This window comes from Lithobates pipiens, unplaced genomic scaffold, assembly GCF_037356315.1.
Source record: "Lithobates pipiens isolate NorthernLeopardFrog02 unplaced genomic scaffold, aLitPip1_a1.2 Scaffold_23, whole genome shotgun sequence".
Taxonomy (NCBI): Eukaryota; Metazoa; Chordata; class Amphibia; order Anura; family Ranidae; genus Lithobates; species Lithobates pipiens.
In genome coordinates this window covers 322,871,918-322,897,451 of record NW_027507785.1, presented here as the reverse complement: position 1 = coordinate 322,897,451, position 25,534 = coordinate 322,871,918, and the positions used below count along the sequence as shown (strand labels likewise).

The 25,534-nt window shown below is 44.3% G+C and overlaps 1 protein-coding gene across 3 annotated transcripts in view; it reads right to left on the bottom strand.

Moving 5' to 3' along the window:
• Positions 1-25,534, bottom strand: part of FYB2 (FYN binding protein 2) — a 108,675-nt gene that overhangs the window by 12,687 nt on the left and 70,454 nt on the right. For all 3 annotated transcript variants that reach the window (XM_077450639.1, XM_077450641.1, XM_077450640.1), the window contains exons 15-22: positions 25,108-25,168; positions 24,953-25,015; positions 20,927-20,952; positions 18,865-18,925; positions 14,712-14,801; positions 14,503-14,566; positions 12,875-13,037; positions 5,059-5,092 (exon numbers count right to left, since the gene is read on the bottom strand). In XM_077450639.1, coding sequence (XP_077306765.1) covers positions 5,059-5,092; positions 12,875-13,037; positions 14,503-14,566; positions 14,712-14,801; positions 18,865-18,925; positions 20,927-20,952; positions 24,953-25,015; positions 25,108-25,168 — 562 coding nt within the window. The remainder of the gene's footprint in view (positions 1-5,058; positions 5,093-12,874; positions 13,038-14,502; positions 14,567-14,711; positions 14,802-18,864; positions 18,926-20,926; positions 20,953-24,952; positions 25,016-25,107; positions 25,169-25,534) is intronic.

The following is a 25,534-nucleotide window of genomic DNA, read 5'->3' as shown; positions in this document are numbered from 1 at the left end:
GTTGGTAGACTCGGCCCCCTTCCGTGAGTTTGTACAATGTGCGGTTCCTCAGTGGCAGGTCCCCAAACGCCACTTTTTCTCATGGAAGGCGATTCCGGCTCTCTACCGGCATGTGGAAGGCAATGTCCTTGCCTCGCTGGACAGGGCGGTCAGCGGTAAGGTGCATATTACCGCTGACTCATGGTCCAGCAGGCATGGACAGGGACGTTACCTGTCTTTCACGGCCCATTGGGTCACTCTTCTGGCAGCTGGGAAGGATGCAGGACAAGGTGCAGTAGTGTTGGAGGTTGTTCCGCCACCACGCCTCCAAAATGCTACTATTGGTTGTGACACACCTTTCTCCTCCACCCCCTCCTCTTCTTCTTCCTCCATGGCCTCTTCCAGTGCTCTGTCCTCAGAACCAGCGGTGCTCCGTAGGCGTTCCAGGGGCTACGCAAGTAGGCAGGCAAAACGATGCCATGCCGTGCTTGCGCTGGTTTGTTTGGGGGACAGGAGCCACACTGGGGCGGATGTTTTGTCAGCTCTGCAGGGGCAGGCCGAGAGGTGGTTGACGCCACGCCAGCTTAAGCCAGGAATGGTGGTTTGCGACAATGGCACCAACCTCCTCTCCGCCCTCCGACAGGGACAACTGACCCATGTGCCCTGTGTAGCTCACGTCCTTAACCTGGTGGTGCAGCGATTCTTGGGCAGGTACCCCGGCTTACAGGATGTCCTGAAGCAGGCCAGGAAAGTCTGTGTGCATTTCCGCCGATCATTTAATGCCTGTGCTCGGCTGGCTGAGCTTCAAAAGGAGTTGAACCTGCCCAAGAACCGCCTTATATGTGACATGCCCACCAGATGGAACTCAACATTGGCCATGCTGCAGCGGCTGCACACGCAGCAGAGGGCCATCAATGAGTACCTGTGCGACTACGGCACCAGGACAGGGTCAGGGGAGCTCGGTTTTTTCTCACCACGCCAGTGGGGCATGATCAGGGATGCATGCACTGTCCTGTCACCGTTTGAGGAGGCCACAAGGATGGTGAGCAGTGACAGTGCATGCATCAGTGACACTGTACCTCTTGTCCACCTCTTGGAGCATACGCTGCGTGGAATAATGGACAGGGCACTTGAGGCAGAACAGAGGCAGGAAGAGGAGGACTTCCTTGCCTCTCAAGGCCCCCTTTATCCAGACAGTGTTCCTGCTGTGCCACCCATCACACAGGAAGAGGGTGAGGAGGAGGAAGAGGAGGAGGAGGAGGAGGATGATTGTGTCAGCATGGAGGTGGAGGCTGGCACTCAGCATCAGCAGCAGCAGTCTTGTAGGGATGATTTACAGTCCCAAGAAACACGTGGACTTGTACGTGGCTGGGAGGAGGTAGCTGCGGATCATGTTGTCCTTAGTGACCCAGAGGACTCCGGACCGAATGCCTCAGCTAACCTACGTTGCATGGCCTCCCTGATCCTGCAAAGCCTGCGGAAGGATCCTCGTATTCTTCGGATCAAGGAGACGGACCATTACTGGCTGGCCACTCTCCTTGATCCACGGTACAAGGGTAAGGTTGCCGACCTTATCTTGCCATCGCAGAGGGAGCAGAGGATGAGACATCTCCGGGAGGCCTTGCAGAAAGGTCTGTGCAACGCTTTCCCAGAGACCGGGAGGTTACAAACTCCTGGTCCTGGACAACGTGTTGCTGAGGCATCGGTCAGAAGGAGCGGTGGAGAAGGTGGCCGTTTGACTGATGCTTTCAGACAATTTTTTAGTCCGCAGCCCCAAGGTATGATCGGTTCCAGCAACCATCGCCAGCGTCTGATTTACATGGTGCAGGAATACCTAGGGGCAAGGTCAGACTTGGACACCTTTCCCACCGAAAATCCTCTGGCTTACTGGGTCTTGAGAATGGATCACTGGCCAGAGCTTGCACAGTATGCAATTGAGCTACTGGCCTGTCCTGCATCCAGCGTTCTTTCGGAACGCACCTTCAGTGCTGCTGGTGGCTTTGTTACCGATCACAGGGTGCGCCTGTCCACCGAATCAGTTGATCGACTGACCTTCATCAAGATGAATCAGTCTTGGATCACCCACAGCTACCAAGCACCTGAAGCTGATGTAACCGAATAATTTTTTTTGAAATATCACATCCCTTCAAGACTGCCTATGCTGATGCTGAGTGACTGTCCTGTTATGTTGATTGTCTATCCTCTTCCTCCTCCGCTGATATGTTGGAAGAACATTTCTGGTTCTGGTTGATGCCATCAGCCCAATATTTCTGCCCCTGTTTAACAGGGGCGTTTAAGTACAATTTTTGATGCAATGCTTTGCAGCAGGGCTAATTCCTGCAATAAAACTAGAGTATATGGCAGAGGTTGCAGTGTGGTGGCACCAGCACCAGTGCCTAAGGCCCAGTTTTTCTGCCCCTGTTTAACAGGGGCGTTTAATTACAATTTTTGATGCAATGCTTTGCAGCAGGGCTCATTCCTGCACCACAACTAGAGTATATGGGAGAGGTTGCAGTGTCGTGGCACCAGCAGCAGTGCCAGCAGCCCAATTTTTCTGCCCCTGTTTAACAGGGGCGTTTAATTACAATTTTTGATGCAATGCTTTGCAGCAGGGCTCATTCCTGCACCACAACTAGAGTATATGGGAGAGGTTGCAGTGTCGTGGCACCAGCACCAGTGCCTAAGGCCCAATTTTTCAGCCCCTGTTTAACAGGGGCATGTAATTACAATTCTTGATATAATATTTCACAGCAGGGCCCGTTCCTGTGCCCACCCAGAGTAACGGTGAGGACTTATAGTGTTGTGGCACCAGCACCACAACCACCAAAGGTCAATTTTTCTACCACTGTTCAACAATGGCATGTAATTACAATTCTTGATATAATCGTTCACAGCAGGGCGCTCCAGCGCCCACCAAGAGTCACTTTGAGGGCTTACAATGTTGTGGCAAAACCAACACCTTGTTCCGCCATTTCTGCAGAGCATATAGGGCAGGCCCCTACTTTCAAACATCCAATTTACAAACATCTCCTACTTGCAAACGGAAGGAGACAACAGCAAGTGAGATGAAAAAAGATGGACGACAAAACAAATTATACAGGGGTGATAACCCTTCCCTATGTTTTCCAAAAAGCTTAAAAATAGTTTTTTTGACTGGAGCTACACTTTAAAAATGTACCAGTTGAAAATTACAAACAGATTCAACTTAACACAACAAACCTACACAGTCCCTGTCTTGTTTGCACCGCCTGTATACTGCTGTTCTGAGTATATAGGGCCTGGGGGCCACACGCATTTCCTTTTTTTAATATGGGTACGGGGTTCCCCTTAATATGCGTACAAGACCCAAATAGGCTGGTAATGGGCAGGGAGGGCTACCCATGCCATTTTTCTCAATGATTTTCAACCATATTGCAGGAACCAGATATAACATTAAAACCGCAAGCAGTTTTAAATGGTGTGATTTCCGTTTAATGTCATTTTGTGCAGGGACTGTTCTAAACACGGGAAACACGTGGCACTTCACAGGCATCCTACAGACACCCCACAGGCACCATATTTAAAGGAATATTTCCCTTTTTTTTCCACTTTAATCGTCATTAAAATCAGTGCTCCCGCCAAAACGGCCATTTTTAAAAACATTTTAGGCATTGACCCATGTCCCCTGGGGCAGGAGCCAGGTCCCCAAACCCTTTTTAGGACAGTATCTTGCATATTAGCCGTTAAAATTAGCACTTTTCATTTCGAACGTTCGAGTCCCATAGACTTCAATGGGGTTCTAAAGTTCGTTCGAATTTGGGGTCAGTTCGAAAGTTCTGGTGCGAACCGAACCGGGGGGGTGTTCGGCTCATCCCTAGTATGCAGCCTTTTTAAAGGGAACCCCCCAAAATCTGTGCCAGACCCTTATCAGGGTATGCAGCCTGGCAGTTCTTTTTCTAAGAACTCAACATTTTAAGGATGATTTATTCTAGAAGAGATCCATTCTTTTGTTTTTGAATGGTTTGTATTTATGTTTTTGAAATTATATGAAAGGTTTTATATTTGTATAGTATAATAAAAGAAAAAAAAATGTAATAAAAAAAATTGTGAATAAGAAAAATTGAATAAAATTAAAAATTGAATAAAAAATAAATTGAATAAAAAAAATAATTGAATAAAAAATAAATTGAATAAAAATAAATTGAATAAAAAATAAATTGAATAAAAAATAAATTGAATAAAAAATAAATTGAATAAAAAAAATAATTGAATAAAAAAAATAATTGAATAAAAAAATAAATTGAATAAAAAAATAATTGAATAAAAATAAATTGAAGGGTGGGGACAGACCAGTGAGCGCGTGCCCCCCCCTTCTCAACCATACCAGACCACATGCCCTCAACATGGGGGTTGAAATGGCTCATACCCTTAAGGGGGCGTGGCAGGGGTGTGTCCTATGCCTACATACTTTTGCTAATAGGTATCCCTTGTTACCATTCCAAGAATTCATGAGGTATGGCAGTGTAGTAGCAGTGTAGAAGCAATATTGCTACCCAACTAGTAGTGGTGTATTAGAATGATGTAGTGGTGTAGTAGCAGTGTAGTAGCAATGACTCCAGCAGCGATTTTCTCCTTCCACAGGGATCCCACGGGTAGGGTATATAACTAGAGGAAATGCCCAAGAGGAGATATGATAGCGAATGCGATATACAAATACCTTAATGGTGATTCTAGCATAGGGAAGAAACTATTCAGACACGGGGAGCTTAAAAAAATAAATAAAAAGACACATGACTCAATGAAATTGGAAGAGAAGTGGTTTAACCTTAAACTGTGTAGAGTGTTCTTTACTGTTAGAGTGGTAAGGATGTGGAACTCCCTTCCACAATCGGTGGTGTCAGTGGGGAGTGTCCATAGTTTAAAAAAACGATTCGATGGGCATCTCAGCATACACAATGTACAGGGATATGGGAAATATTATTGTCAGGATTAGGATTTTCATACAAAAAAATAAAAAAATGCAACTTTCAGAAGGGAGAATGGAAAAACATCATTACCTCCAACTAGAAAAGAGATACATGGAATCATTTGTCTACTTACTGAAAGTTTAGATGTTCAATCCGCACGTATCCAACTGAAAGAGAAGCACAGCCGTTAGTCTCCTTATTATATCATTTATAGATCATTATTCAGTGGAAAAGCATATTTATACTACAATGTCCTCAGGTATGATTACAAAGTTCAATAAATAATGAGGATTTAAGCCTCGTAGACACGATCGGATTTTCCCGCAGATAAAGCCTCGGACTTTTGTCCGAAGGGCGTTGCCCAAAAACTTGTCTTGCATACAAACCGCCACACAATTGTCGGCCAACAAACACGAGCGTACGTGGCTTTTCAGCTCTTTAGCGCCACCCTTTGGGCATCTTCTGCTAATGTCATGTTTAGTGAGCATTGATTCCAAGCATGCCTTTGTACTTTGGACTTTTGTCCGACGGACTTATGTACATAGGATCGGAAAATCCGACAACAGATCGTTGTTCGTGGAAAATTTTAAAGCCTGCCATCCAACATTTGTCCGCAGAAAATCTGACAATTGTCCGATGGAGCGTACAAAACTGTCTGATTTTCCGCCAACAGGCTGTCATCACACAATTCCTGTTGGAAAATCCGATCGTGTGTACGAGGCTTTAGAGTCCCCACCTTACCTTGCCGACTTGCTCAGCAATTCCCAGCTGCCAACTTTACAGCCGGGACTTGCTCTCTGACACAGCAGTGGATGCATCTGCTGCTATGTAGGCATAGTTTAGTGCAGGTTAGGCAACTTTTTGAGCACAGTGTGCCAAAAATGTTTTCAAAGAAATGAAGTGTGCCGATTTTATAACTAAATATGTAAACTTCACACTCTCAATCGCAAAAGGATTTTTTATAAACTAAATGCTGTAAACAACTTTAGTAAGTGAGAAAGTAACATCCTGCACTCTCACGTCTCAGATCAGCCCCAATTCTTGCAACTCCATGCCTCACTGTACCCCCTGCACATCTGTCCCGCCACCGTAATCCCCTGCACATCTGCCTCTGCACATCTGCCCCGCCACCGTACCCTCATACTCTTCTGGCTCACTGCTGAACCATCTTCTCACCTGCCACGCACCTCCTGCTCTTCTGCCCCACCACTGTAACCCCCTGCTCATGTGTTCCACCAACGTAGCTCCTTTCTCATCTGTCCCACCACTGTACCCCCCTGCTTTTCTGTCCCACTGCCAAACCCCATTCTCATCCCTCCAACCAAATGTACCTCTTGCTCTTCTGCCCCGCCTCTGTAACCCCCTGCTCACATCTGCCCCGCCCCCGTAACCCCCTGCTCACATCTGCCCCGCCCCCGTAACCCCCTGCTCACATCTGCCCCGCCCCCGTAACCCCCTGCTCACATCTGCCCCGCCCCCGTAACCCCCTGCTCACATCTGCCCCGCCCCGTAACCCCCTGCTCACATCTGCCCCGCCCCCGTAACCCCCTGCTCACATCTGCCCCGCCCCCGTAACCCCCTGCTCTCCTGCCCCGCCTCCGTAACCCCCTGCTCTCCTGCCCCGCCTCCGTAACCCCCTGCTCTCCTGCCCCGCCTCCGTAACCCCCTGCTCTCCTGCCCCGCCTCCGTAACCCCCTGCTCTTCTGCCCCGCCTCCGTAACCCCCTGCTCTCCCGCCTCGCCTCCGTAACCCCCTGCTCTCCCGCCTCGCCTCCGTAACCCCCTGCTCTCCCGCCCCGCCTCCGTAACCCCCTGCTCTCCCGCCCCGCCTCCGTAACCCCCTGCTCTCCCGCCCCGCCTCCGTAACCCCCTGCTCTCCCGCCCCGCCTCCGTAACCCCCTGCTCTCCTGCCCCACCTCCGTAACCCCCTGCTCTTTTGCCCCACCTCCGTAACCCCCTGCTCTTTTGCCCCACCTCTGTAACCCCCTGCTCATCTGTCCCACCAATCCACCTCCTTTCACATCTGCCCCACTGCACTACCCCCCTATGCAGCCTCACCAGTGCTCATCAAATGCAGCCTCACCAGCACCCATCAATGAATATTTACTTGCTTCCATTCATTCGAGAGTCGGGACACAGACAGACACAGTCCTCCACCGCCGATGTGGCTCTGACACTATGTGCAAATGGAGTGGCGGCTGCCTGCTGATTCTGAGCTTTAGTTGCTTGCTGCAGAGAGAAGAGACTAGAAACACCAGTGACCGGGTGCCTTAGGCGGCTGCCTAGTTTGCCTAGTGGTAGTACCGGCTCTGTCGCTCTCACTCTCTCATACTAGTCACTGGAAGTTCAACATGGCACCTCATGGCAAAGAACTCTCTGAGGATCTGAAAAAAAATTAATTGTTGATCTACATAAAGATGGCCTAGGCTATAAGAGGATTGCCAAGACCCTGAAACTGAGCTGCAGCACTGTGGCCAAGACCATACAGTGGTATAACATGACAAGTTCCACTCAGAACAGACCTCACCATGGTCCACCAAAAAAGTTGAGTGCACGCACTCAGCATCATATCCAGAACTGGTCTTTGAGAAATGGACGTATGATTATTGCCAGCATTGCTCAGACCATACGACCTGTCAGTGCTCAGACCATACGCTGCACACTGCATCAAATTGGTCTGCAAAGCTGTTGTCCCATTTTAAAGATGATGGACAAGAAAGTCTGCAAACAGCTTGCTGAAGACAAGCAAACTAAGGACATGGATTACTGGAACCATGTCCTGTGGTCTGATGAGAACAAGATAAACTTATTTGGTTCAGATGTTTTGAAGTGTGTGTGTGGCGGCAACCAGGTGAGGAGAACAAAGACAAGTATGTCTTGCCTACAGTCAAGCATGGTGGTGGGAGTGTCATGGTCTGAGGCTGCCTGAGTGCTGCCGGCACTGGGGGGCTACAGATCATTGAGGGAACCATGAATGCCAACATGTACTGTGACATACTGAAGCAGAGCATGACCCCCTCCCTTCAGAGACTGGGCCGCAGGGCAGTATTCCAACATGATAACCACCCCAAACACACCTCCAAGATGACCACTGCCTTGCTAAAGAAGCTGAGGGTAAAGGTGATGGACTGGCCAACCATGTCTCCAGACCTAAACCCTATTGAGCATCTGTGGGACATCCTCAAACGGAAGGTGGAGGAGCGCAAGATCTCTAACATCCACCAGCTCTGTGATGTCATCATGGAGGAGGGGAAGAGGACTCCAGTGACAACCTGTGAAGCTCTGGTGAACTCCATGCCCGAGAGGGTTAAGGCAGTGCTGGAAAATAATGGTGGCCACACAAATATTGACACTTTGGGCCCAATTTGGACATTTTCACTTAGGGGTGTACTCACTTTTGTTGCAGTTTAGACATTAATGGCTGTGTGTGTTGAGTTAATTTGAGGGGACAGGAAATTTACACCGATGGCGACAAACTACAGGACTTAATCTCCATAGGCGATGCATTACATTTTTTTTTTACAGGTTACCCGTTTAGAATTACAGAGGGAGGCCTTGTGGTAGGATCAGGGGTAGGACAAGGGGTGGGCAGGAGGGGCGGCTGCCCTGGGCACTGTGGTATCATGGGCGGTGGGGGGGGGGGCACCACAAGGAAATAGGGGGAGGGGATTTGTGTTGGAAAGGGGGATTTGGGGGGCAGCAGGAAGTATTGTTCTAGGAGGGGAAATTCGGGGGGTATGCTAAAATTTAGGGGGAGAAGGAATGGGGGAAGAAGATTTGTGCTAGGAAGGATGATTGGGGCACTTTGTGCTGGAAGGGGGATTTGCAGTGGAGTTATTAGGAGGAGTAATCTTAGAGGTAGATAATTTGTGCTGGGAGGAGTGATTTTTTTTGGGGGGGGGGGGGCACGATTTGTGCTGGGAGGAGGGGGAATTTATCCTTAGGGGGTGAAAAATATTAGTGCTCAGTTTTTTTTGTGGGGGGGGGGGGGGGGGTTTTGATGACGCATAATGCCCATACACCTTGGGGGCGGGGGGTGCAGTTTGGCATGTTTGCCCTGGGCTCTGGATGACCTTGTCCCGCCACTGGGTAGGATTATTGCTCTCGCTCCAACATTTGTGGTGATAACTCACAAACATCATTAAACACATGCATGTCCAACTTATGTATGCGTTCGCTTCTGCGCATGAGCACGGAGGTATGGGGTCCTTTACATTTTTCTTTCCCTTCTCATTTATTTTATTTTTACACTGTCCCTTTCATTTTTTTTTTTTTATCACTTTTATTCCTATTACAAGGAATGCAAATATCTCTTGTAATAGAAAAAAAGGATGACAGATCCTCTTTATGGAGAGACCCGGGGTCAAAAAGACCCCAAATCTTTCCTTTACCTTTAAAAGCAAAATATTATAAATAAAAAAAAAAAAAAAAAAAAAAAAAAAGGGGGTTTTGATATTTTGCTTTAAAAAACAAAAAACTTAAAGGGGTTGTAAAGGTAAATGTTTTTTCACCTTAATGCATTCTATGCATTAAGGTGAAAAAACATCTGACACTGCCGGCGCCCCCAGTCCCCCCGTTTTACTTACCTGACCCCTCGAAAAACCCGCGCTCGCCCCCGCCGTTCTCTTCGCTGCTCAGCCTGGCCGCTGATTGGCTGGAGTGGATGGATTGAAAGCAGCGCAGCCATTGGCTCTCGCTGCTGTCAATCACATCCAATGACGCCGGGGGGCGGGGCCTTGTGATACAGCGAGCGGCTATAGCCGCCGGCTGTATCACGGGAGCGCGCCCGCAGTGCTTCTCACCAATGCGAGGGAGCTCGCATTAACGCGAGAAGCACCTGCGGGAGGAAGCTGAGACAGCCGCCGAGGGACCCCAGAAGAGCAGGTTCGGGGCCACTCTGTGAAACGAGCTGCACAGTGGAGGTAAGTATGACATGTTTGTTATTTTAAAAAAATAAAATTTTTTACTTTACAACCCCTTTAATTTCCGCCCTAGACCATAAGTGACGCCATGATATTGCTCCAGTCCCCCAAGGCCATAGAGGTGATCATAGACAATCTGGTCTCTGGTAGCCTCTGTGACCGGCCGGGCACACTGTCAGAGAAACACCAACAAGTGGCTTCGGAAAGCGTTCCAGCGGCGAATGAGCTGCCCAGACCACTTTTATGAGAAAGCCAGCCTCTAGTTGAAAAAAAAAAAAAGTACCGGGGTTATGGCTTCATCCATAAACCCGGTAAACCACTTGCAAACCGCGATGTATATGAATACATACTGTAGTCAGCAAGTGGTAGTGACCAAAAAACGGTAGTATATATTCCTCATTGAGGCATTTCAGAAAACAATACCAGATTTTGGCCACTAGATAGAGCCGATGATACAGAACTATAGGCAAAAACTCTACCCCCTCCCCCCCTCCTATAATGGATAGGGAGGGTTTCAGGGTTATAACCCCTGTCAGTTTTTGTTTTTTGCAATCTGTCTCGTTGGGGGGGGGGGGGGGGGGGGGAGGGTTCCCTTGACTTCCTGTGCTATAATCACAACAGGAAAGAGGAAATCCCTGCAAATTAAGGGAATCCCTCGGGGACCCCCAAGGCTCCCATTGGAAGATTTCCCCTCTATTATTTTTCTGGTGACAATCAAAAATGTGTGATTTTCTTTACTTTCATCGATAAACAGGACAAATAGAGAGAGAGAGAATGAGTCTCCCTAATAAAGGGTACAGAAATCAATAAAAACCTGACAAGGGTTCTAATTTGTCTTTAAAAAACGTAAAAAAAAAAAAATTATTTTGCCTTATATTTTAAAAAGGTATTTCAGAAAACGAATTAATCTATCCGAAAGAAAAAACGTACAAAATTTAGATCGGCTTGTACAAATGTTTTAAAAATAGACCCCTTCGTATTTCTTTTTTAAATAAAATCTGTTAATTTTTAACCCTTTATCAACCCTTAGTGAACCCTAAAAACAATAAAACTATTGCACTTAGAAATGTTTTCAGATTATTAGTTTTTTTAACTGAAAATTAAAAAGAATAAAAAAAAAAAAAAAAAAATAGCAGCTATTTAATTTGTAATCAGCTTTGCAATGCTTGTACCAGAATCGTAATTTTAGTGTTGTCATTTTGGTGCCATTATAACCGAACTACAAAATAACATTTATATTTCATTAACAGTAACACTGGAAAAAAAAAAACAGAAGAAAAAAATCAGACTTTTATAATTTGGCCAATGTGTTTTTTTTTTTTTTTTTTTAGTGTTACTGTTAATGAAATATAAATGTATTTTTGTAATTCAGTTATAATGGCACCAAAATGACAACACTAAAATTACGATTCTGGTACAAGCATTGCAAAGCTGATTACAAATTAAATAGCTGCTTTTTTTTTTTTTTTTTTTATTCTTTTTCATTTTCAGTTAAAAAAAAAAAAAATCTGAAAACATTTCTAACTGAAAATTAAAAAGAATAAAAAAAAAAAAAAATAGCAGCTATTTAATTTGTAATCAGCTTTGCAATGCTTGTACCAGAATCGTAATTTTAGTGTTGTCATTTTGGTGCCATTATAACCGAATTACAAAAATACATTTATATTTCATTAACAGTAACACTAGAGAAAAAAAAAACACATTGGCTAAAGTATAAAAGTCAGATTTTTCTTCTGTGTTTTTTTTTTTTTTTAAACACACACACTAAAGATTACATCAAATATAATATTTGTATGTATGATAATATCACAAAAAGAAAAAGCTTTGCATGTCCTGGAAAAACAAAACAAAAAAAAAAAAAAAAAATGAAGATGACATGCATTACTTTGTTGCAAAGTTAAAAAAAAATAAACTGGTCCATAGCAGAAATGTAAACATTTCTCTGGTGCATATGGGGTGTACAGGTATTATATTAAAAAACATTTATATTACAATATATAACACATAGAGACTCCTTCTTATAGAGATTTTTTATATTGTTTAACTAATTTGCGCATGCATGGGAGTTGCATTAGGGTTGCCACTTTTTCTTCACGTCAAACCCGAACACTTTAGCGGTACACAGCTATTTAAAAATTTTTTATAGTATAAACTTTACATATATTTTGCTGTAAGTGAGAACTCTGGGGACTCTAACATAAGGGATGCTCTGGGAACCCTGAGAACTCTGATGTACGGAGAGGATTCTGATGTAAGGGGAAATACTGTGGCCTCTGGTCTAAAGGGGAACTCTGATGTAAGGGGTACTCTGAGAACCCTGAATTACCTTAGTGTACTCACTCAGAGGCAGGAGAGAGAAGGAGGGAGACTTCAGTCACAGACAGGGATGGATGGTGAGCTCACTCACCCCTTGGCAGTCAGCACCTCTCATCCAGATGCATCTGGAAGCCATAGTCCGGTCTGGTCTGAATAATGTGTCCGGGGTTTCTGTCAGTCTGAGACCTGGACGCATGATTCCAAACCCGAACTGTCCGGGTGAATCCTGGACAGGTGGCAACCCTAAGTTGCATCCTACTTGCTCAGTCGATCAAGATGGCCAGAGACTCCTGAACCCGGAAGAAGGTGGGTAGAAGATGGGAGCACCAAACGGCAGAGCAACAAGGTAACTCGAGGGCGCAACATGTTTGGGCGGGCCACTTTACAAGCCTATAGTGCCATGCTGAGCAAATTCTGTATGCCATGCACATTGTGGCTCCTGTGAGGACGAAGATTGGAATTTCACTTTAGGATGGGAATTCTCTATTTATTGAACCCAATTATGTTTTTTTTTCCTGTTTTTGTACTCTTTATTGCTCTTTATTGTACTCTTTATTATATACAACCCTGTGTGAACTTAGCTATCCTTAGCCAGTATGATGGTTTAAATTTTACCATTATGGTCTTGCAGCGCTGGTGTCCTGGGTTGTATCCCCAGCTCTGTTTTCCACCCACCTTCCAGAAATAAAAAAGGTTTACAGACAAAACTCACATTTGCCCTCATAGTTGCGGCAGATGATCTGATCCTCGTTGGTGACATCGATGACTTCGATAGTCTCTCCTCGCTTTACTTGGAGCCCCAATTTGTCTTTTGGGCTCAGAGGAGCCGAATCTGAGACGGTGGCAAGGTTTGAAACCTTGATGTCACCGATATACTAAACCATAGAGAGATAAAAAAAGAAAAAAAAAAAAGAAAGCCAATGAAACAGAATAACATTCTTAAATGGTCCACATCACGTATACCTACATCTACTGCAACAGCTACAGTCACTAAGCACTAATAAAGTTTCAATAAATTTTTATTTTTTTATGACTGCGCACCAGAACACAAAGTAAGGTCCATAAAGACACGGATGAGCGAGTTTGGGGTGGAGGAACTTGACTGTCTGCAGTCCCTTCCTCTGTCTCAAAGGGGAGATGTCAGAGGTCTGTTTAGACCCCTGATATCTCACCAAAGCCCACCAACAGAGCCGATGAAAAAAAAAAATTGCAATAAATATTACAAAATTAAACTGTAAATAAATGATAAAAAATAAAATTGGGTAAAAAAAACAAAAAACAAAAAAAAAACTACTGACATCGGGGGGGGGGAGGGGGTGTCAGTAGTTTTTTTATATATTATATATATATAATAAAAAAAAACTACTGACACCACCCCCCCCCCCCCCCCCCCCGATGTCAGTAGTTTTTTTTTTTTTTTTTACACAATTTTATTTTTATCATTTATTTACAATTTAATTTTGTAATATTTATTGCAATTTTTTTTTGCAATAAATATTTGTCTTTATAAAAATGATTTAACAAAAAATTGTAAAAAAATTGATAATAAAAAGAAAAAACGGCTAACATCATCCACTGCCCTACTGGCACTGTCCAATAACCCCCCCCCCCCTTCCACTGCCCATAACCCCCTTCCCCCTCCCATCTACTTCCCCAGAAGCACTGTGATTTTATTTTTATTTTTTAATTTTTTTTTATAAAATTGTAAAAAATAGATAATAAAATAATAAAAACAAAAAAAAACTGCTAACATCGTCCACTGTCCTACTGGCAATGTCCACTACCCCCCATCCCCCTACTTCCTCAGAAGCACTGTGAATTTTTTATTTATAAAAATGATTTAAAAACAAAAAAAAAAAAAAAAAATTTAAAATGGTTAGTAAAATAATAAAAACAAAAAACTGCTAACACCATTCACTGCCCTACTGGCACTGTCCACTACCCCCCACAAATAATATATATTTTTTTCACAAAATACAAAAACACTGTAAAAAAAATATTGAAAATAAAAAAAATTCTGACACTGTCCATTGCCCTACTGACACCATCCAATGGCCCCTAAAATGCATTTTGAAAAAAAAAAAAAAAAATATGAAATTGTAAATAAATGATTTAAAAGAATAAAACTACGGACACCATCCTGCACATACTCCCTACCTCCTCCATGCCTCTCCTGCACATAATACCCACCTCCAATATTTAAGCCATGCCCAATATTTCACACAGTTTAAGCCACGCCCACAATTCGCCTTTTTTTTTTTTTTTAAATCAATGCCTAGGGCCCACTTTTTATTTTACGCATGGGCCCACTCATTTCACGATACACCCCTGCACCCATACCTTGAATTTCTCCCGGAAAATCTTCTCTTCCTTGGCGATCTTCTTCGCGGACACGTCTCCTTTCCTAGAAGCCAGAATGAAGACAGCAGTAAATACTAATGCAGCACTTCCATCATCAACACATTGCCTTCCAAAATACGATGGCGATGACGATGTAGTGTTGGCGTTTCACCAATCATGTACAACGTAGTCATAGGCGAGAATTTTACCCTTCATTTTGCGAGCCGTCAGTCTTTCCTTTCTGCTCTTTGCCTTTCTGGAATAACGAGCGCCACGATGAAGATTTCTCCTGATTCTCTCTGGAAAGGAAATAGTCAAAAAGAAGAGTTTCCAATAATGGGGCGAATTACATTGTATCACTGGTTGCATCGACTTTTACTGCATTGCTACATTGGCTCACTTTCAATGCTTTGAAAAAGTATTCATACCCCTTGAATTTTTCCACGTTTTGTCATGTTACAACCAAAAACGTAAATGTATTTATTGGGATTTTATGTGATAGATCAACACAAAGTGGCTCATAATTGTGAAGTGGAAGGAAAATAAGTGGTTTTCATTTTTTTTTTTTTTTTACAAATAAATATGTGAGGTGTGGGGGGCATTTGTGTGGCACCCCCCGGAGTTAATACTTTGTAGAACCGCCTTTCTTTGCAGTTACAGCTGCAAGTCTTTTTGGGGATGTCTCTACCAGCTTTGCACATCTAGAGAGGGACATTTCTGCCCATTCTTCTTCTTTGCAGAATATCTCAAGCTCTGTCAGATTGGATGGAGAGCGTCTGTGATCAGCAATTTTCAGGTCTTGCCACAGATTCTCAATGTGATTTAGGTCTGGACTGTGACTGGGCCATTCTAACACATGAATATGCTTTGATGTAAACCATTCCATTGTAGCTCTGGCTGGATGTTTCGGGTCGTTGTCCTGCTGGAAGGTGACCCTCCGCCCCGGTCTCAAGTCTTTTGCAGACTAATGGCGCGTACACGCGATTGGAATTTTGGTCAGAAAAAGCTTGGATGGTTTTGCCAACAGCTCAAGCTGTCTTGCATACACACGGTCACACCAAATTCCGACCGTCAAGAACGCTGTGATGTACAATACGTATGACGGGACTAGAAAAAGGAAGTTCCCAGTAGCCAATAGCTTCCGTCTCGTAGTTGAATCTGAGCATGCGTGAGTTTTTGCACGTTAGAATTGCATACGCACGATCAGAATTTCCGGCTGAAAAATTGGGAACCTGCTCTCAATCTTTTGCTGTCAGGAAATTCGGCCAGCAAAATTCCGATGCACCATATACACGGTCGCATTTTCCAACAAAAAGCTCTCATCGGTCTTTTGCTAGCCGAAATTCTGACCGTGTGTACGCGGCATAAACAGGTCTTCTTCTAAAAGGCCCATACACACTATCAGACTTTTTGACAACAAACATGCAAATTAGCTGTTTTGGAGCAACATCCGACCGTGTGTACGCTCCATCGGACAAACTTTTTTGGTTTTCATCTGACTTTTGTTGGCTGTGCGAATGGACAAACTTTCTGGCAACAAAAGTCCGATGGAGCAAAATCTGATCGTGTGTACAGAAAACCATAGGACTTTTGTACAAAGTACAAACAGGCATGCTCAGAACCAATGCAAAAGATCAGACAACAATACAGAAGTTGACCAAAGGTGGCGGTAAAGAGCAGAAAAACCACATGATTTGGTGAAAGTTGGCTGAAAAAGTCCTGCTGTGTGTATGCAATACAAGTTCAGGGCCGACGCCCTTTGTACAAAAATCCAAGGGAAAGTTTGTACAAAGTCCTATCGTGTGTATGAGGCTTAAGACTGGCCTGTATTTGGCTCCATCCATCTTCCCATCAACTCTGACCAGCTTCCCTGTCCCTGCTGAAGAAAAGCATCCCCACAACATGATGCTGCCACCACCATGTTTCACAGTGGGGATGATGTGTTCAGTGTGATGTGCAGTGTTAGTTTTCCCCACACATAGCGTTTTGCTTTTAGGTCAAAAAGTTCAATTTTGGTCTCATCTGACCAGATCACCTTCTTCCACATGTTTTCTGTGTCCCCCACATGGCTTCTCACAAACTGCAAACAGGACTTCTTATGACTTTCTTTCACCAATGTCTTTCTTCTTGTCACTCTTCCATAAAGGGCAGATTTGTGGAGAGACGACTAATAGTTGTCCTGTGGACAGATTCTCCCCCCTGAGCTGTGGATCTCTGCAGCTCCTCCAGAGTTACCATGGACCTCTTGGCTGCTTCTCTGATGAATGCTCTCCTTGCCCGGCCGGTCAGTTTAGGTGGACGGCCATGTCTTGGTAGGTTTGCAGTTGTGCCATACTCTTTCCATTTTCAGATGATGGATTGAACAGAGCTCCGTGAGATGTTCAAAACTTGTGGAGAAGATTAAAGCAGGGTTAGGTTATACAAAAATCTCCCTAACCCTGCTTTAAATGCTTTAATCTTCTCCACAACTTTATCCCTGACCTGTCTGGTGTGTTCCTTGGCCTTCATGATGCTGTTTGTTCACCAAGGTTCTCTAACAAACCTCTGAGGGCTTCGCAGAACAGCTGTACTTATACTGAGATTAAATTACACACAGGTGGAATCTATTTACTAATTAGATGACTTCTGGAGGCAATTGGTTCCACTAGATTTTAGTAAGGGGTATCAGAGTAAAGGGGGCTGAATACAAATGCCCCTCCACAATTTTCAGATATTTATTTGTAAAAAAATTGAACACCATTTATCATTTTCTTTCCACTTCATAATTATGTGCCATGTTGTGTTGGTTTATAACCTAAAAACCCAATAAAATACATTTAAATGTTTTGTTTGTAACATCACAAAATGTGGAGAATTTTGAAGGGGTGTGAATACTTTTTCAAGGCACTGTACATTGCAGCATTTGGGTCTTATTTTGAAATAGTTTTATTTGCTATCAGTTTAATGCATTTTATGGGCGTTAAAAAATCTCCTTTTTTCAGAACTACTTTGTTTAGTAGACAATGGGCCAATGGCTTCTCAGAGAGAGTTCCCTAGAACATGACAGCCCAAAGCAGCCCATGACTCAATGACGTGCTGTGACAACAATCAATCGATTGAGAGTACCCTACTGGGGGACTTGGAAAGACTTTGTGCAACGGGGCTGACCCTGATCTCTTCTTCCTGACCAGAGGAAAAGGGGGTACACAGAGCTACCGGAAGATTAAGATTAATGGCACAGCAGATCGTGGCAGGCCACGGCACTTTCAAGGACAGGCAGACTGGACTATAGGAGATCATCAATGACCACTCCAGCACCGTCCATCTAAAGCAACATGACAACAGGGTGGGTTGGGTTGGTTTGGTTGAGGTGGGGTTGGTTTGGTTGAGGTGGGGTTGGTTTGGTTGAGGTGGGGTTGGTTTGGTTGAGGTGGGGTTGGTTTGGTTGAGGGGGAGTTGGTTTGGTTGAGGGGGAGTTGGTTTGGTTGAGGTGGGGTTGGTTTGGTTGAGGTAAGGGTTGGTTTGGTTGAGGTGGGGTTGGTTTGGTTGAGGTGGGGTTGGTTTGGTTGAGGTGGAGTTGGTTTGGTTGAGGTGGAGTTTGGTTTGGTTGAGGTGGGGTTGGTTTGGTTTGGTTGAGGTGGGGTTGGTTTGGTTTGGTTGAGGTGGGGTTGGTTTGGTTGAGGTGGGGTTAGTTTGGTTGAGGTTGGGTTGGTTTGGTTGAGGTGGGGTTGGTTTGGTTGAGGTAGGGTGGGGTTGGTTTGGTTGAGGTAGGGTGGGGTTGGTTTGGTTGAGGTAGGATGGGGTTGGTTTGGTTGAGGTGGGGTTGGTTTGGTTGAGGTAGGGTGGGGTTGTTTTGGTTAAGGTGGGGCTGGTTTGGTTGAGGTAGGGTGGGGTTGGTTTGGTTGAGGTAGGGTGGGGTTGGTTTGGTTGAGGTGGGGTTGGTTTGGTTGAGGTAGGGTGGGGTTGGTTTGGTTGAGGTAGGGTGGGGTTGGTTTGGTTGAGGTAGGGTGGGGTTGGTTTGGTTGAGGTAGGGTGGGGTTGGTTTGGTTGAGGTAGGGTGGGGTTGGTTTGGTTGAGGTGGGGTGGGGTTGGTTTGGAGAGGTAGGGTGGGGTTGGTTGAGGTAGGGTGGGGTTGGTTTGGTTGAGGTGGGGTTGGGGCAGTTTGGTTGGGGTGGGTTTGGTGAGGGTCTGGCGCAGCTGTGGTTTTTGTTTCCACATTCATCGTTACTGTGGGATAGTACATAAAATCCTTATTTCAGATACTTAATCAGTTACAGTAAATCCTTTGAGGTTTCTGCATACCGTTTTCCTAAAAAGTTCAGCAAAAATCAAACTAGAGGTTAAATCTCAGAAAGGATTCTGTCCCACCAGAGAATAATGTACCTTCCATTGTTTTCATTTACATCGATGGTAGAATATTCACCCTCTGCATCCATTGATGAATCTGATGAAAATAAAAATTTGGACATTAGGATGTACCGCAACAACACTAAGAAAAAATAAATAAAATCATCTGTGATAAGTCATGTAACATCATGACTGGGCATTGGTACAATCATCATTTTGATTAATATTAATTTATGCAAAGTGCTTCAATAATAAGCGAAAGGACCATTTCTACATCAAGCCACTAGATGGCGCTGTGCTACACAACCAGCTATAGCAGATGAGACAGTAAAATGGATCAGTTTCCAGAAAGATGCTTTGCAGTTTATATCTGTAATTCATAGTGTAAAAAAAAAAAAAAAAAAAAAAAAAAAAAAAAAAAGTGATGGCTTTATTATTATTCTTTTTTTTTTTTACGAACGGCTCATTTACAGTTCTGTGGCATTGTAATGTGTGCAATACTACAATGCATGTCAATGCACAGAACATGCGTTACCCTCTTTGGGTGCTACCCTGACGCAAATCACCTGTAGTGCATTATGTCCCCCCACCCCCGTCCCCCACCCCCGTCATGTGCTCTTGCTTAGGACAGTCTGTCCCCCAAAGGTAATATCTACCTTCTTCTGACTTAGACGCCCCTTAGCACAGGGGTCTATAAATAATATTAGTTTCTTAAAGTGACAGCAGACACACACTGTGTAATGGACATTGTCCCTTCTATTACTGTATGTGGATGACTGCGCTGGAATTATTTTAATTTAAAAAAATGTAAGTACAGTAAAACCTTGGATTGAGAGCATAATTCCTTGCAGAAACTTGCTTGTATTTCAAAGCACTTGTACATCAAAGCAAATTTCCCCCATAGGAAAAAATGGAAACTCTGCAGATTCGTTCCACAACCATTTATTCATTATATAGATTGTATTCAATTTTAGTTTAGTTTTAAATTGTCAGACAAATATATTTTTAAAATCAAATCTGTATTATTTTTGGCAAGAACATGTTGCGGATTTCTGCCAGTCACAGGCTGTGTCACGCCCCTCTCCAGCCTGAGTCGTAGAATAACAGGAAGGTGAAGCCTCCATCAATCTACATGTGATATCCTGTTCCCCCACTTGTCTTTAGCTGGTTAGTGTGGGAGGAGGAAGGAGGGAGGGGGGAGAAAGGAAGGGGGAAGGAGAAAGGAGGGAGGTGAAGCCTCCCTCAATCTACTTGTAATATCCTGTCCCCCTTGTCTTTAGCTGGTTAGTGTGGGAGGAGGAAGGAGGGAAGCGGGAGGAAGGGAGGGGGAAGGAGGAAGGAGGGAGGTGAAGCCTCCATCAATCTTCATGTAATATCCCGTTCCCCCTTGTCTTTAGCTGGTTAGTGTGGGAGGAGGGAGGAAGGAGAGAGGAGGGAGGAGAGAGGAGAGAGGAGAGAGGAGAGAGGAGAGAGGAGAGAGGAGAGAGGAGAGAGGAGAGAGGAGAGAGGAGAGAGGAGAGAGGAGAGAGGAGAGAGGAGGGAGGAGGATGGAGGAAGGGAGGAAGGGGAAGCCTCCATTAATCTACATGTAATACCCCGTCCCATCCCCCTTTGTCTTTAGCTGGTTAGTGTGGGAGGAGGAGGAGGGAGGAGGGAGGAAGGAGGGAGGAGGGAGGAAATGAGAGAGAAAGTGTGGGCTGTCATTCACCACTGTGTATACGCCCACATGTGTGACTCTATAGTCACATGGGCTACTCAGATGTTGTGATAGGGAGGAAATGCTCAGCATAGAAACTCCCTGAAAACTGAGCATGTGCAGAGCTGCCAACGCTGCTCTGCAAAATCCCCAACTGAATTGGGGACATGGATAGAAGGGGGAGATAGAGAGCAGCAGGATCAACCAGGTTTTTTTTTTTTTGCATAATACAGAAAAGGAATCTCATAGTGACTGAGTGAGTATGAACAGCATGGAATACACTATTTATTGATTGTTTTTTATGATGTGGGTTTAGTGACACTTTAAATATTGAACTTCCCGTCACTTTCTGTCCCATTGAATACATTTCAGACCATAGCAGAGGGAACGGTAATGACTTACTTGAGTTCATAGATCCCGATGGAGACCTAGAAACAGAAAACCAATTATTACCTAAAGAGAAGTACGAGACTGAAAGACTTTCCCCCAAATCCCCCATCCTAGAAAAAATCCCCCCAGCATAAATCCCCCCCCCCCATCTAGCATAAATTCTCCCCCTCATATCGCTCTTCCTAGCACAAATCCTTCCCCACACATCCCTGCTCCCAGTGTAAATCCTCCCTTCTAGTGCAAGTTCTCCCTCCAAATCCCCCCTCCCATCACAAATCTTCTCCCACAAATTCCCCCCCAATGACCCCTCCTAGTACAAGTTCTCCCCCAGAACATCCCATTCTAGTACAAATACTCTCCCAACCCCCCCCCCCCCCATAGCACAAATCCCCACCCAATCCCCATCCTAGCATAAATTCTCCCCCTCAATTTCCCCCCTCCTAGCACAAATCCTCTCCCACAAATCCCTACTACTATCGTAAATCCTCCCCCCAAATCCTCCCTTCTAGTGCAAGTTCTCCCTCCAAATTCCCCCTCCTAGTACAAATCCCCTCCCAAATCCCCTAATAGCAGATATACTCTCCCACAAATCCCCACTCCTGGCATAAATCCCCCCCAATCTCCCCTCCTAGTGCAAGTTCTCCCCCAGAATGTGCCCACCTAGTACAAATCCCCCCCACCCTTGCACAAATCCCTGCCCAATCCCCATCCTAGCATAAACCCCCTCCCCAAATTACCCCATATAGCATAAATTCTCCCCCACAATTCCCCCCTCCCCCATCTAGCACAAATCCCCTCCCACAAATCCCTACTCCTAGTGTAAATTCTCCCCCCAAATCCTCCATTCTAGTGTAAGTTCTCCCTCCAAATTCCCCCTCCTAGCACAAATCCTCCCCCACAAGTCCCCACTCCTGGTGTAAATCCCCCCCCACCCTCCTAGTGCAAGTTCTCCCCTAAATGCCCCCTCTTAGTACAAATCCTTTCCCCCCCAAACCCCCCTCTTAGCACAAATCCACTCTCACAGATCCCCACTCCTAGCGCAACCCCCCCCCAAATCCTACTCCTAGGGTAAGTTCTTTCCTGAAGTCCCTCCTCCTAGTAAAAATCCTCTGCCACAAATCCCCCCACCCCAGGACGAATCCCCTCCACCAAATTCCCCATCCTAGCTTAAATCCCCCCCCCATTCCCCACTCATGGTGTAAGCTCTCTCCCCCAAATCCCCCCTCTTAGCACAAACCCCCTCAAATCCGTCCCCTTAGCACAATCCTCTCCAAATTACCTTTCCCAGCCCAAAGTCCTGCCCCCCCCACTCTCTCCTAGCACAAGACTTCCCCAATTCTGCACCCCAACAAATACACCCCCTTCCCCCCCACACAAAAGGCTCACATCTCCTCCCATTTCTCGAAGGACAGTTCTCCTGTCCAAACTTGCAGCGTGCGTGGGTACAATGCTCATTGGGGGGGCTGGCCTGGGAGCGGGCACAATGCAGCCCATCCAGCACCCCCCTCCCAGATCTGGCCATGTACAGACAAGCACCCCTCTAGGAAGAAAGCCCTTAATCACATGCCTACAGTGTCTAATGGGAAATCTGGCCCTGGTAGTTCCAGAACTGCAGCCCCTCTCATCTCCTTGCCTTGCTGCTCAGTATCATCATAAACATGCAGGACAAGATAAGCAGATGGCTCGTGTAGTGCAGCATTAAAAGCCCTATCCCCTGATGACGTCCTATCAGACTAAACATACATAGGGTGGAGTTTGAGCCTGCTGGCATCACATGCTGCTGTCAAGGGAAGTAGCAACTGCTCTAAGTTTAGGTTGATTAATTTTACAATGGAGCTTTTTAATGCTTCACTACGAGACTTTGAACATTTTTTGAAGTTATCTGAACTCCCAGCTAGTAAGTGGCACAACTAGTACCACTTTCTGGGGAGGGAGATCCACATTTTTACTGCTCCAAAAGTAAAGAACCCTTTCTGAAATGTAAGGTTAAAACTCCTTTCATTCAACCTCCACCACCTAAGCCTTGTAGCCATGTGTCCTCTTCAGAGACTTCAGCACAGTTAAAGACGAAGTAAACCCTGATGGGTTTTACTTCAAGTTCCCCGCAAAAGTATAATGTGCTAGTATGAATCGCATACTAGCACCTTATGTGCCACAGCATCATGAAGTTTGGTGCAGAGCACTTAGCAAAAAAAGGGTCAGGGCATAGGTGATCGCAACCTAGTGCATTAGGGTGTGGACCCCAAAGCTCAAACACACATGCCTTTCTCTGCAGCCTCAACTGCACAGGAAAGTGAATGCATGGGAAGTGAATGCATGGGATGTGCTCCGTGCTGAGCGTCTTCCTGTTCATTTACAGACGGAAGCATAACAGTTTACCATGTTTCAGTTATGAATGAAAACCGTGAGCGAGTGTGTGTTCATTTAGAAAAGGAAGGTGCTGGTAAATTACATATTTACTGGCCCCTTCCCCCGCTCTCTATCCTGAAACATGCCTCACAGCAGCTGGGGGGGGGGGGGGGTGGAGGAGGAGAGGAAGGAACTCAGCAGCACTGAGGGGCCAACACAGGGGGAAGTCAGGGCAATAGAAGGAATCGGCACCACACATAGTAGTTAGGGTGTGCCCAGGCACACCTAGCACACTCCCGTGTCGCCTATGGGTCAGGGACTTTTTTTCCCCCTCACTTCTTACCCATAGGACAGCCAATTGAAATTAATAGGCTGCACTACACACGCACAATTGCAACATTCGAGGTTTGCAAAAATGTGTTTGAAAACCAATACAACCTTCAAAATTTCCACTCGCCTGCTCATATTTGGCGAGTGGAAATAAGCTGAGGGAGAGTGTGTGAAGCAGCAGTGGCAGGCGGGGTTGAACGGGAGCCGATTCTCCTCCCAGCCTCCAGTGTATATTATAAAAAAATATAATATAATATATATATATATATATATATATATATATATATATATATATATATATATATATATATACACACACACATACACACACACATATATATATATATATATATATATATATATATATATATACACATACACACACACACACACACACACACACCTCTATATATTATATACCAGCCCTAAAAATATTCACTTGTTGCTCTCATTAGGCAAGTGTGGAGCCACATCGAAGAAGGAGGGGGGTAGACCCTTGAGTTGGGTGGGGAGGGGAGACAACTGGTGGCAAGTAACTCTTAAGGCCTTTGCTAGTAGCTCAGGACTTGAAATTTTGAGCCCTGCTCTGATACTTGATTCTGGCTTCTTCTACAAAACTTTGTAAAATCTTCCCAGAATCTAGACCCAATTGAGTTGGAAACATTGTCGCCTATTCTGTTTTGGATAGTTTATTATAGACATGTGCACTGACAAAAAAAAATTGTTAGTTTTCATTTCATTGGTTTTTTTGGAAATTCGAAACAAAAGAAAATCAGTAAAATTCTAAATAATAACTAATAATAACAACTATTAAATTATAGGTATTGGAATTTCCTTTCAAATTTGGCTGTTTGTGAACATAAGGAATACAAATTTATATGAAGTTATGAATTATCCAAAATAACGAATACCGCATCTAAACAAATGCAACAAATTAATAATAAAAGTGTTTTAATATTATTATTGTTATTTATTATTATTAGATCGTTACATTCCATTCGTTTAGCTACGGCATTCGTTATTTCAGATCATTCGTAACTTCAGATAAATTAGTATTCATTACGTTCACCAAAAGACAAATTTGAAAGGAAATTCCAATACCTATAATTTTATATTTATTATTAGTTAGTTGTTATTTCAGATTTTAGAATTTTCAGATTTTCATTTTGAATTTTCATTCTTATTTTTGGATTTTCAAATTTCCAAAATTCGGAAATTCAAAAATTCGGAAATTCATAAAATTCTAAATGTTGTCAAAATTAGTTAAAAACCGAAATCAGAACTAAACAAATTGCACGTGTCTACTTTATTACCACTATACAAGTTCTCATCCAAATTCCCAATTAAATATTCACTTACCACAGATCTTTCCCTTTGTCCTTCTTGAAAAAATTCCCCAAACTTTTCTTTTTTCCTCCAGAACTAAAAATAAAAATCATAATAGAAAAGAAAAATCAACATGATCATTCTGATAATTATTGAATAGGTTATGTCCAATAGTTTTAGATATTTACTTGCTTAATGTTGAACTTCTGCTATCAACGTCGTCGTATGTATCATCAGATTTAACGGAATCTAAGAGAAGATAGGAGGGAGAGGTGAAATATATTAATATGGGGAGAAAAAGAAGAAAAAGAACCAAAAGTTGACTGAAAAGCTGAGGTGAAGAATGATTTGTTGGGTTTATCTACCGGAAAAATGTTTTTTGTTCATAGTTTATCATTGGTGTCAGTGGGAGGAATAGGGCCCCATCATTGGTATCAGTGGGAGGAATAGGGCCCCATCATTGGTATCAGTGTGAGAAATAGGGCCCCATCATTGGTATCAGTGGGAGAAATAGGGCCCCATCATTGGTATCAGTGGGAGAAATAGGGCCCCATCATTGGTATCAGTGGGAGGAATAGGGCCCCATAATTGGTATCAGTGGGAGGAATAGTGCCC